General features: G+C 34.6%; 1 protein-coding gene across 17 annotated transcripts in view; it reads left to right on the forward strand.

Moving 5' to 3' along the window:
• The window catches only part of Znf451 (zinc finger protein 451), a 93,108-nt gene that overhangs the window by 66,181 nt on the left and 13,464 nt on the right, over positions 1 to 13,463 (forward strand). For 5 of the 17 annotated variants that reach the window (XM_048805577.1, XM_015487885.2, XM_048805576.1 and 2 more), the window contains one exon: positions 3,537 to 3,602. In XM_048805577.1, coding sequence (XP_048661534.1) covers positions 3,537 to 3,602 — 66 coding nt within the window. Of the gene's footprint in view, positions 1 to 503; positions 571 to 3,307; positions 3,364 to 3,536; positions 3,603 to 5,292; positions 10,931 to 13,463 lie in introns of those variants that run through there. The other 12 variants (XR_007348532.1, XR_007348533.1, XR_007348531.1 and 9 more) reach the window with 7 other exon arrangements.

Genomic DNA, 13,463 nt, shown 5'->3' on the forward strand with positions numbered 1-13,463 from the left:
TTTTAATATTTTTTAGTTACAGATGGACACAATACCTTTTTTTTTTTTTAATTTATTTTTATGTGGTGCTGAGGCTCAAACCCAGTGCCTCACACATGCTAGGCAAGTACTCTACCACTGAGCTATAATCCCAACCCACTCTATGTACTCTTTATCATTCATATGTAGTACTTATTTGAATATACTGCTTTTTGAAAACACATGTATATTTTATTCTGAATTTTTGTGAAATGCAGACATCGTCCAATACATAAAGAAGGGCATGGGTTTTGAGTGCTAACTTTGCTACTTCCTAGCAGTGTGATTTCAGGCAAGATACTTAACTTTTTCAGAATCTCATTGTTTATATCTTTCTGGTTATAAGAATTAGTGATCTATGTAAAATGTCTAGCACAGCATATAAAGCACTCTATGGGCTCAACAAATGGTAGCTCTTTGTATTAGTACTATCATAAAAAGAAAATAAGACTCCTCGCCACTACATTTTATGTATGCATTTTTAGTTGTTGGTGGACATAATACCTTTATTTTTATGTGGTGCCAAGGATCGAACCACCTCACACATGCCAGGTGAGCGTTCTATTACTGAGTCACGGCCACAGCCCACCTCAGCCCCAGCCTTAACCACTACATTTTTAAAGTAATGAAAATAATTAAGTGCTTGAAGAAGTGTAGTATCTTTAAAACAGAAGATTTTACCTTTACCTAGATTTAAGGATCAAATGAATAATGCTTTCAAAACTCTAAAATTAAAAAAAAAAAAAGTTATATGAAAACAGTATATTCAAAGTTTAGTTATCTGAATCAATATCAAAGTTTTTCTTTATTCCATCATTTTTCCTAGTAAATGCTTTGTGAATGGTAGAATAATAGTTTGTAATGGAGTGGTATTTAATATATATTTTGGTATTTTAAAAATCTTTCAGTGTCCACTAATCATTTTATTTATTTACTTACTTATTTAGAGATGTGGTGTCTCACTATGATGTTCAGGCTGACCTTGAACTCTGGGGCTCAAGTGATTCTCTTGGCCTCACCCATCCAGGTAGCTGGGACTACTGGTGTATTTCCCCATGCCTGGCTTCACACTAGTTTTTCTCACTGGGTCTTTAGATAGTTTTGGTCACCACAAGAATGCCAGAATAACTCCTTGCATGTAGTTTAGCATTGGTGTTCTTGTCTTCCGATTTGACAGTTTGTTAAAGGCTTTGTGGTTTTGGGGTGGGATACTGATATCTTTTTGAGAATCAGATGAAAGTTTTCTTACTCCCCAATAAACAGCCTGTATATACAACATTACTTAAAATTTCAGGGGATTTGTGGTCTCAGCATTCCTGTTTACTAACCAACAAACAACTCTCATCTTTCAGGATACAGGGAGAAGTTGATGTTGTATGTAACAGTGAGAAGTTCTCTCATACTTACTATTACACAGACAGTCTGGTGATTTTACATGTTTTTAAATTTTTCACTAGAGCATAAAGAAATGATACAAGTTTGTGTTTCTTATTCTGAGTTTTCAGAAAGTTAGACTGGATATTCCTGTGTAATCAGAAAGAATCTGTGGGATAGTGTCATGAGGATCAATGGTCATGAGATATCTTATACTTGGAGAGTTTAGTCTTTGCCTCTTTTCTGTTAATTGAAAAAATTTCAGGAGATACTTAGTAAAAATAGAGATATTTGGAGTAGCTTTTCTGTATATTGAGTTCTAGTCATTTGACACTAAGGCATTACTTTTTGTTGATAGGGAAGGGAAAGGTAGATAGTTTTACTATGGTATTTTTTTTTTTTAGGCGTCTGACTTGCTTACATCAAGTAAATCAGTATTAGGTGAACCTTTAGAGAAAGTTCAAGGTTTGGTTGTGTCATGGGTTTTGCTGTATTTTTTCTCTAAGCTCTTCAGTGTTCCAGTTACCAACATTTTGATTATAGCTGTGATAAATAGTATAAATCCTTTTAAAGACATATAAAAATATCCAGTGATCTGTCCTTAATTGATCCTTTGGCGGCCTTATCCTTCATCAGTTCTTTTATTTTTTTCAATTTTATTTTTTATTGCAGTCATTTGCACTTTCTTAAAACTTAGCAAATACAATGGATCCTTTCTGGTAATCCTTATCAGAGGAGCCAGGTAGACTTTGCTTTAGACCTTTTACATTTTATTCACAAGTACATCTTCCTTCTAACTTAAGTCTCATGTTTCAGAGTTGGGGATATAACTTGACATTTTAATAGTCAGTTTTAAAGAGACATGAACTAAACTTTATTGAGGACATATTATGTGCCAGCCAACATGCTTGCTCCTTTTATAGTTGTTTAAACATTTAAAGGTATTTAAACACTTTTTTTATTTTTAATTTTAAATTGTTATATATGACAACAGAAAGCATTACAATTCATATTACACTTATAGATCACAATTTTTCGTATCTCTGGTTGTATACTTTAAACACATTTTAAGAGCTTCTTCCATGTGTTTTTAAATCCTCTTTGCATTCTGTGAGGTAGGATATGTTACATTACCCCATTTTACAGATGAGGAAATAGAGGTTCAGAGAGTTTAAATAACCTATATGTGACCATGCAAGTGCTTTTTATCAGTATTAACTGCTATGGGTAAAGCTTTCATTGACAGACTTGATTTCATGATGTAGAAATAACCACCCAGTGTGAATTAGTGATACTTACCATGTCCATGAAGAGTGAAGATAATGAGAGATGTTCTGCCATAGTCTTAACAACATTGCAGAATTAATATTAAGATATTAAACATTTTTTTAAAAAATAACATTAAGGAACCTGATATTTTGGTGAGAAGATAAAATTATTTGGTTGTTGGGAGTTCTGATACTTTTAAAAGTAAACTAATTAAATGTCCAGCATAGGTCAAGGAAAATGATTAGCAGTGTTACTCTCATAATTAAACCAACATTTCTGTCTTTAGAGGCTGGGCAGGATATTGGCCAAGAACTTTAAGCACTACAGTGAGCTATTTCATTAGTACAACATGCAGTTCTAAAAAATTCACTAGAAATCCCCTTCCATTATATCTTCCACCTTTACTCACTGTAAATGTTTCAAAATAAGTACAAGTTAGTATAGTCAGTATTTGCCCCGGGTAAGGAATTTGTTGACACAGGAGCAATTTTGTTTGTTCTTTTTTTCTATTTTTAAAATTGGTTCATTATACTTGTACATAGTGATGGGAATTTTTATATTCATACATGCAAACAATATAACAGTATAATCTAGCTAATATCACAAGAGCACTGTTAATTAAAACTGTGGTGTTTTCTCCATACAGATGATTTTCAAAATACAAAAAAAAAAAAACTTTGTCACCATTTTTAATACTCTTTGGTAAGCATTAAAAAAATTAAACCCCTGGCTAAATGATATAATACTAATGAACTGTAACTAGTGAGCTTGGATATGAAAGAAATCATTGAAAACAATATTGTTTGAGAATATGTAATTTATGGTGCAATAACTTTTTCAGAAATACATTTGCATTTATTGATTCTGTCTTACAGAATGTGACAGTGATGATAATGTGGGAGCAAAAGGTACTTCAGTTGAAGAATTCAGTTCCACAGAAGGTAACCTAATAAAATTAATCCTTATTTTTCTGTTTTAAAAAATTTCTCCCTATGTCAGCCCTTCACCTTCTCCCTACTCCACCCTTAAAACAACCAACAACAAAAGTTTTCTCAGTTTAAGAGATTTCTTGCATTTTCTTACATATGATGATTTAAATTTAAAGGTAAACCTAGTTCTAAGACTAGAACAGGTATCAATCCATTATGGTTTTTGTGCCAAATACAGTATACCACCTGGCTTTATAAACAAAGTTTTAGCTGCACAGACTATTTTCTCTCTTCTTGAAAGAAAGGCTCTTTCCTTCTATAAATTAGAGAAAGTTTTTGTGTTACTTGACATAAATTCCTGGCTGTACCACTATTTGTACCATATACCCATTTTTTACTTTGGCTTTTCCATAATAAGCTGAATTTTTTAATAACCAGGGAGGAAATGAGATGATGCTTTTAGCTGCATTGAAGGAGTGGAAAGTATTAGTGTCTTTGGCATTAAAATAGTAGAAGTCTTTATAGAGATTCCAGTATACTAGTGTTTATGGTTGGAGATTTGAGGATGGGAATTTGGAGGCTGGAAAGTAAGGAAGGAAATGTGGCTTAACACACAGATAGCCCAGTTGATTTGTTTTCTGTGCGTTTATGTGCTCTCTCATTTAATGCAGTTAGTTTCACTAAGGGCATAGTAGAGCTTTGTGCTATTAGGATTCAGAAATTTGAGTATGGCAGTGAAATTGATTCATCCTTCTGATCAAGTAGAAAACTCTTATCTTTCTTAATAGCCAAAATTCATTGATTAAACAAAGTTGACAGAAAATGCACAATTTAATTGGAAACAAGTTTTGGGTTTTTTTGCCCAATTTTTTTTTTCCATCATGGGTCTTTCAAGGTTTAGCTCAATGCTTAGCAGCCACATAATGAGAAGTTAGATAAATAAAAGAACTTTTGTGAGCTTTAAACAAAATCTGCCAAGTAAGTTGTTTATCAGAGCCACTAAAAGATAAACACTGTTGAAATCTAAGTTCAGATTTTGCATACCATGAATAATTCCAGGAAAATGCCAGTCAGAGTTAAAACTTAAGTAACCACGCTTTGGAAGCTTTTACAGTTTTGAAGCTTTTACAGTTTTGTGGGCTTTTACCCAAGAACTCTGAGATGTGTATAACTGGATATGTATCAGAACTTATGCTATACTATTATCTGTGCAATGCATTATGTGGTTTAGGGATTGAGATTTTTACGTTTTTATAATACTTTACTTTGGAAAAATAATTATTATTAAAGGATTCAAGAAAAGATCATTTAAACTTTTCACTAGTTGTTATTTGAGGTGGCAACAGAGGACCTCATTCCAAGAAAATTAAAGGACACATGTATTTGAGCTTTCTTTTATTTTCTGATGCATCTGTATCAAGTTAAGTGTGAGGAGTATGCAATGTTCCATGCAGGTTAAGGAATATGGTCTCCTATGCACTTTCCTCTAATAATCTTTTTTTTACTCTTCTTTACCCAACAAGAAACAGCCCAAATGTCATCTCTTAGGTTGAACCACATAAAATTACCATTTTTGTGTCATCAGTGCCTGTTCTAGATTTTTGGTCTTTAAACAGAGCTAACCACTGCTTCTACTAGGCTCCCACGGTTAAGTACCAAATAGATTTAAAATATTTCTGTCTACATTTTTTATTTTCACCAGGTTCCTCAAGGATTCAGAATCACATTTTATTTACTTTCCTTCAGTAGTACTTAGCATAGCGTTTAGTACTAAATTATTACTTGTTGAATAAGTATACATAAAACATGTTAGAGCCACCAGGACCCTTCTTCCTACAACTGGTTAAGGAAAATTAATACAGGACAATTTGGAAGAAAATTGAGTGATTTGCTGACCCTGCACCATGGAACAAGTAATGTTCTTATCTGGAGCTGATAAGACTCACAAGTCTCTTCTCTTCTGTCTCCTCCTAAAACAACACAGTGAGTGCTTAACAAATAGTGGCAAAGGAAGGATAAATTTGCTTGTGGCTTTTGCCTTGTGGGGAGAGCTAACCTCCTCCACCATGATTTGTTTCCTTCTTTGTTGTTCTCGATAAATCAATACAAAATTCTGATCACCCAGGCTAATAATAGCAGTCCCATATAATCTCTTTTGGTTATTAGATAAGGGAAGTAGAAGCCACATGGTGTGGTGATGAAGAGTACAGATATTGGATTCAGACTGCCTAAGTTAAAATTCAGCTTTGCTTCTTATAAGTTGTGTAATATTGGGCAAGTCATTTAATATCATACTTTCTTGTTTATTTATATTCTTTTTGTTCTTGTTTTTGTTGTTGAAAATTGGATATTCAATTATTATCATTTGGCACCTCTGGAAATCATTCTTCCCCTTCCCCAGGGTTCACTGTTTTGGGTTGTTGGATGCTATAGATGTGCATCTAACTTCATTGTGCTTCATTTTCCTTATTTTAAAAATGGGAATACTAGCATACCTACCTTAATAGAATAATGTGGTAAACTTATACAGTGTATGTATAAGTTGTTGCTGCTGTTAGTGTGACCATAATTATCCTTATTACCACTGTTCACTTATCTTCATCCAAAGTTTGCTGTGGAGGTATGCCTACTCAAAACCCTGGGAAACAGGACAGCACTGTGTGAATTAAATGTCAGCAATTTAACTTACTCTTAGAGTTCCTTCAGTTAATATAGTCATCCACATTTTATTGATGTAGCATAAATACTAAAACTACTTAATGTAGCCAATTTTTAAAGATCAAAACCAGTGTTAATTTTTAAAATTTGTTTGCTCTTTAACAAACACTACTTTTAAAACTGCTCTTAACTTCTGAAAGTCAAAACATTCATTTCATATATTTAAAAAAACAGGCTTCTAAACATTAAGTAATTTAGCTTCCCATTCACAGCTTGAAAATGATTTGTTATAGGTCTTCTAGTTCTTATTACTGGGTTCTTTCTTAATCTGCCATGATTACAACTTCCATATAGTGCAGTTAAGGCAGAGGAAAAGTAGAGTAAGAGGAACATAGAACTAGCCACAGAATAAAAAGGGGGAAAGAGGCCAAACCAGATTTTACACAAAGTACTTTTTATTTCTGCTGTGACTTCAGATTACTACTTTCTTTTGTTCTTTAATCTCAGTCTAAATGATTCCTTTTAGCATTTCTTGTATGACAGGTTTATTAGTAATGAACTCTTTTTATTTCTTTAAATCTGGTTTTTTCTTCATTCTGAAGATAAGTTTTGGTAGATAAAGAATTCTTCATTAAACAGGTTATTTGGTTTTTATTTCAGCACTTTATGTTATCCACTGTCTTCTGGCTTCCATGGCTTTTGCTGAAAAATCAGCTATTAATCTTAACTGGGGATCTTTTATATGTGATGAGTTGCTTCATTTTTCTCATCATGTTATCTTTGACTTTTGGCAATTTGACTGTAACATCTCAATGTGAATCTCTTTGAGTTTATCCTTCTTGGAATTCATGGGCATCTTGGATGTGTTAATTCATATCTTTCATCACATTTTGGATTTTTTTCAGCCATTATTTCAATAAATATTCTTTCTGTTCCTGTCTTGTTCTTGTTTTGAGACACACATAATATGCATGTTAGTCTACTTGAAGGTGGTCCCTTAGATTCTTTTTTCATTTTTCTTTCTGTTTCTTACACTGGATAATTTAAATCCTTCTGTCTTCAAATTTGTTGATTCATTCTTCTTAGTAGATCAGATCTGTTAAACTCATCAAAAGAATTTTTCATTTTAGTTATCGGTACTTTCAGCTGAGGAGCTGAGGACTTTTATTATAATTTTTATTTATTGATACTATAATTTTGTTCATATGTTCATTGTTGTTTGTTTTTGTTCTTGTTTCATTGTTGAAAACTAGATAATTGAATATTATAACGTGTTACCTCTGGAAATCATGTTCTTTTTCTTTTACTGTTTACTGTTTTTGTTTACTGGGTTTACTGTTCTTGATCGTTGAATTCAGCAGTTTTCTTGATTGTTAAATTGAGCAGTTGTGCATTTTTTGCTTACTTTTCCATATTACTTTTGCAAAAACTGTATTCCTTGTATGCAATCACTGAAGTCTCTCTTCCTTTAGTTTGTGTTCAGCTAGTGTTTTCACAGATTTCTTGAATGCCAGGGGCTCAAAACAAACACAAACATACCACTCCTAATCTTTGCAGGTTGGCTCTATGCTGGGGCTCTCCTTTGCACATTTATTCAGACTCACATTAACTCTATAGACTGGGCAGTGATGAAAGTTAAGGGTCTTTTCGGGTGTTTTCTCAGCTTATATCTTGTCCTGGGCACATACTTGGCTTTCTAAATTGCTCAGTACACACAACCACTTTTCAGTGCTTTATTTCCTAAAGAAATTCTCTTCCTGGGTTTTCCTCCAAGGCTTTAGGTAGTCTACCCGTAATCTTTTGACCCAATCTCTGTGGGCCTTACATTTTTTCCAGCACTACTTGGTGTGAAATAGATGAATAGGTCCTAAGCTAGGTGAAATAGATGAATGCTTTGAGCTTGTCCTTCAGCTAGCTCCCAGATAGATTAAAACAAACACAACAATTTGTGAGTAAGATTTTTGCTCTCTCTGGAACCAGGGACCAGGATCCCATACTGGGAATGGGCTGCTGTCTTCAAGACTACTGCCAAGTTGGGGAGGAAGTAGTGGGGAAAAGGCAAAATACAGATACCAGAGGCTTTTCTGCTGTCTTTATGTTGTCATTTTTCTTTTTCTCCTTTTTAATTCAGCATTTGCTTGGTTGCTGCAAACCTTTGTTTTTTTTCCAGAGTTTTGATAAAATTATTTCTGCCAGTGTTTCAGTGTATCCCTGAAGGTATGTGTATTTGGAGCTGACTACACTCCCACTGTATTAAATTCACCCCAAGAGTGGTTTTTATTTCTTTCTTAAATGTTTCATAGAATTCACTGATGAACTATCTAGCCTGGATTTTTTTTTTAATCTATCTGTAGATACACAGATTTTTCAGTTTTTATTTTATGTCAGTTTGAAGTTTTGTGATTTTCAAGAAATTTGTACATTTTACCTAAATTTTCAAATGTCCCAATGTGAATGTGCTCAGAATAATATTTCATTGTAATTTTTTTTTAAATATTGTAGATGTACAGCATGCCTTTATTTAATTTTTTATGTGGTACTCAGGATTAAACCCAGTACCTCACACATGCTAGGCAAGGGCTGTGCCACTGAGCTACAGCCCTAGCCCTGTAATATATTTTTATTTCTGCTAAATTCAGACTTCAAACTGTTCCCCCAATAGCAAGCAACAGCTAAAATTGCTTATTCGAAGTTTTGGGTTTCCAGCTGTTGATATTCACTGGGGAATGAATCTTTTCTCATGTATGATGCATACTTACACTTCTGAAGTAAACTCAGTACTTATAGATTTAGGGGAACCTTCTTTGTTGCTTTCTCATTTCTCTGGGATAAACCTCTTTTTTAAAAAATATTTATTTATTTAGTTGCAGTTGGACACAATACCTTTATTTTATTTACTTATTTTTATGTGGTGCTGAGGATCGAACCCAGGGCCTTGCATGGGCCAGGCGAGCGCTCTACTGCTGAGCCCCAGCCCCAGCCCTGGGATATACCTCTTATACCCCATCCCCACCCCCACACTTTCTAGCTTCTCTGTAGATGGACACCCTATCTTGATTACTCAAGCCACTAAGAGTTTGGCTTTCTAAATGAAGTCTGTTCATCTTACTGCATAAGGAATGGAAAGTACCCTAAGGCAAAACTGATAAAGCTATAAATTTAACCTTGTAATATTCATTTATTTTAAGGGTCAACATCTGTTTGTTTGTACCTGTTTTTCTTTCTTTCTTTTTTTCTTTGTGTCTTTATTACTCTACAGTGTCTTGAAGTAGTATATAGTTGTATCTGTGGGGACTGGTTGTGGTGGAGCAATGGTGGAGCACTTGCCTAGTACACAAAAGTTCCTGGGTTTAATGCCAAGTACAGGGAAAAATATCTACGTGCACACACAGACACCACACACATGTGTGTATATAATCTTATCTATGGGAGGATTAATCCAATATAAGCTACTCTGCTATTATTGGAAGTGAAACCATATAGTTGTTTTTTGTTTTTTATCCAGTTTTAATTGGCAAGTTTAATTCATATAAGCTCACTGTAGATATTGGTATGTTTGTATTTTTTTTTTTGCTACTTCAGTCTAAGCTTTCTCTTTTTTAAAAAATTGGTTAGCGAGTTATTTTATGGTTACCTTCAAATTTTACCACGCCCCACACACCATAATTTAAAAACTAAACTATACCTGTATCTTGTCCACCTTTTGCAGTAAAAGGACTTTAGAACACTTCAACTTTGGTCCTCTCCTCCTGACTTACATGCTGGTATTTTTCTAGTACTTGATTCTGTATGTGTGTGCATGTGTGATATAATGCACACACAAAATATACAAAACATCTTATAAAGTAGCTAACCACCTCTCTGGTTAAAAAGTAAATCACCTCCAATATTTTAGTTTCCTAAGGCTTCCTTAACGAATTACTACAAACTGAGTGGGTTCAAACAATAGAAATTTAATTTCTATCAGTTTGGAAGCTAAATGTTTAAAATCAAGCTTTCAACAGGACTATGTACCCTCTTGTAGCTTTTGGCAATTACTGACAATCCTAAGCATTTTTTTAGTTTATATATTTATCACTTCAGTATCTGCCTCCATTTTCATGTGGTCCTCTTCTCCCTATATGTCTGCCTTTGCATGGTATTTTCCTCCTCTTATAAGGATAACAGTCTTACTAGACTAACCCTAGGGCTAAGACTAGTAAAACTAACCCTAGGGCTGGGGGTATAGCTCAGTAGTATAATGCTTGCCTAGCATGTACCAGGCTCTGGATGCAATCCCCAGCACTGCAGGGGGTGGGGGAAGACACCCAAATAACCTCATCTTAATTATACTTGCAAAGACCTTATTTTCAAATCAGATTATTTTCTAGAAATAATGTCTAATTGCTATGTCAAATGTCTCCCCCAAAACTATTGAAATTTAATTGTCATTGTGATGGTATTAATAAGTAGAAAGTGGAACTAAAGAGGCGATTAGGGTATGAGGCCTTCATAAATGAATTAATGTTATCTTGGGACTGGGTTTATTTAGAGTGGGTGGTTATAATATCAAGTTCAGCCCTCTCTTGCTGTTTTGTGCACGTGCTTTCTTGTCCTTCTGTCTTCTGCCTTGAGATGATGCAACAAGAAGGCCCTCACCAGATGCAGGCCCCTTGACCCTGGACTTCTAAACCTCCAGAATTGTAAGAAATAATTTCTTTTCTTTATATTTACCCAGCCTCAGGTATTCTGGTATAGCAACACAAAAATGGGCTAAGACATGGGGGGTGGGTAGGACATATCTTTTACAGGGACACAAATCAGCCCTTAACAGTTAGTATGCTAGAAGAGTCCCCCTCATGTTCTCTTCTAGTTACTTCCCCTCTTCTCCTTTCCAAAGCTTAGTAACCACTTTGTAACTTCAACACGATAGTAGTGCTTGATTTTTAACTTCATTTAGATGGGATCTTATGGACCATTACTGTCCAAATATGGTCCACTATGGTTGCCACCAGTCACATGGGTATTAAGCACTTGAAATGGGACTTGATTGAGATATTGAATTTAAATTTCATTTAATTTTAATTAATTTTTAAATATAAATAGCCACATAAGTTAGTGTCCATCATATTGAATATAAGTATAGGCTATAGTATTCTGGGTCTGGTTTCCTTTAACCAACATTGATTTAGAGATTCATCTGTGTTTTGTTATGTAGCTTTGGTTTATTTCTTTTTTTTTTTTTTTGTTTATTTCTAATACTTATGTAATAATCTATGTATATACTACAACCAATTATTTATAGACTTTTAAAAATTTTTTATTTGTTCTTTTTAGATATACATGACAGTAGAATATGTTTTGACATATTATGCATACATGGAGTATAAACTTCCCATTCTTGTGGTTGTACATGATGTGGAGTGTGGGAGGCCATCCTTGCACGTGATTTGAGTTACCTCCCTGGCTGGGTGAGAGGCGCTTAGACACAGCTGTGTTAAAAGCCTTCCCCACCCTTTCCCAGGTCCAAGGGCTTGTCCGTGTAGAGACGTGCCTGGCCACTGACCTGAAGACCCAATCATCGTCCTTGACCTTGGGATGCTGCCCCCCTTAACCTTCATTGGGTGGGATTTTCCCTGGAATTTTTTGTTCCCCAATAAAAGCTCACTCCCTGGCGAGCTCTCCCTCTCTCGCTAGTCTCTTCTGTAAACCTCACCACCGCATTAGGTGGCTGGAGGCGGGAGCTAGGAGAAGCCATCTCAGAGCTGGTGTTAAAGGTAATGAGAGTCTGTCTCTTTAATTCAAAACTCACTAGCAGTTTCTTATGAACCGAACCTTCTTTCATGAAGCCTGCGCTGGTCGCATGGCAGAGTGGAGTTACACTGGTTGTGTGTTCACATATGAACATAGGAAAGTTATGTCCAATTCATTCCGCTATTTTTCCTATTCCCATCTCCCTTCCCTTAATTTATACTTCATGGCTAATATAAGTAATTCAGCTGTGAACATTCCTGTTTTTTTCTTTAATCCTTTTAACCTAAATATATGAATTCTAAGTTAGTTGGGAAACTGTGATACCTATATATTAGAATACATGATCTATATATGCATTAACATGTATTCTATTCCTTCGATACAATTTTGTACAGTAGCACAAAAAATACAAAGCAAATATGATATTGTGAACATATCAACACAAAAACATGTTTTCAGATACGTTTATACTAGTAGGTTTCTGGTCTCCTTTAGAAAACAAACTCAAGAATTCATTATCCTGAGTCTCTTCAAGGCCACTTGATGTTTTGTGGTTATATCTTTAATTACATTTCCTCAAGACTTCTTCTAATAGCTTCTTCTAATTCCACATCTGTATTAAAAAACAGAATTTTAAAACTTAGGGCANGCGGGGGGGTACTGGGGATTGAACCCAGAGGCTTTCTTCCACTGAGCTATATTTCTAGTCCTTTTTATTTTTTGAGATATTGTCCCACTAGGTTACCTAGACTGGTTTTAGAACTCTGGGCTCAAGTGATCCTCATGCCTCAGCCTCCCAAGTATAATGGCACCTTTTGGTGGGCACAATTTTAATTCAGTGGAATTCACCATCATTTCCATAATGGTTTTTGAATTTTGTTTAATAAATCTTCATCTACACTGATCATAAACATACTGCCCTATATTTTCTTATAAAAGCTTTTTCATTTTGCCTCTCACAGATATATAGAATATCAGAAATACGTTTTTGTGTTTTCCTTAAGATAGGGATAAAATTATTTTTCCTATATGACTTATCATTTGATTTACCACCATTTATTAAAAAGACCCTATTTCCCTTGTATGTTGTAGTATTACCTTTGCAATTAAAGTGTACATATAATCATGGGTCTGTTTCTGAAATTCCTCTGCTGTTCTTTTGGTCTCTTTGTATATTCTTACACTAGTACCACATTCTTTCTTACTGTAACTACATAATAACATTTTCTATCTTATACAAGTCTTATCACCTTATTCTTCACTAGAAATGTCTTGGCTTTACTTTGTGTTAACTCATCCCTTTGAGTTCATCTCAGGGCAACTCTGTGACCTTAGAATGTACCTTTAATTTAATGCACAGTTTCTACTAGTTTGTAGTATTTTAAATTGCAGACACCGTAACAGTGCCCCTGCTCAGAGGAAACTACACTTGCATCCTAGAGGAATCACTGGTGCCTGTAAACTAAGGAGGCTCTGGGAGGC

Source organism: Marmota marmota, unplaced genomic scaffold (assembly GCF_001458135.2).
Source record: "Marmota marmota marmota unplaced genomic scaffold, marMar, whole genome shotgun sequence".
In the NCBI taxonomy this organism is placed as follows: Eukaryota; Metazoa; Chordata; class Mammalia; order Rodentia; family Sciuridae; genus Marmota; species Marmota marmota.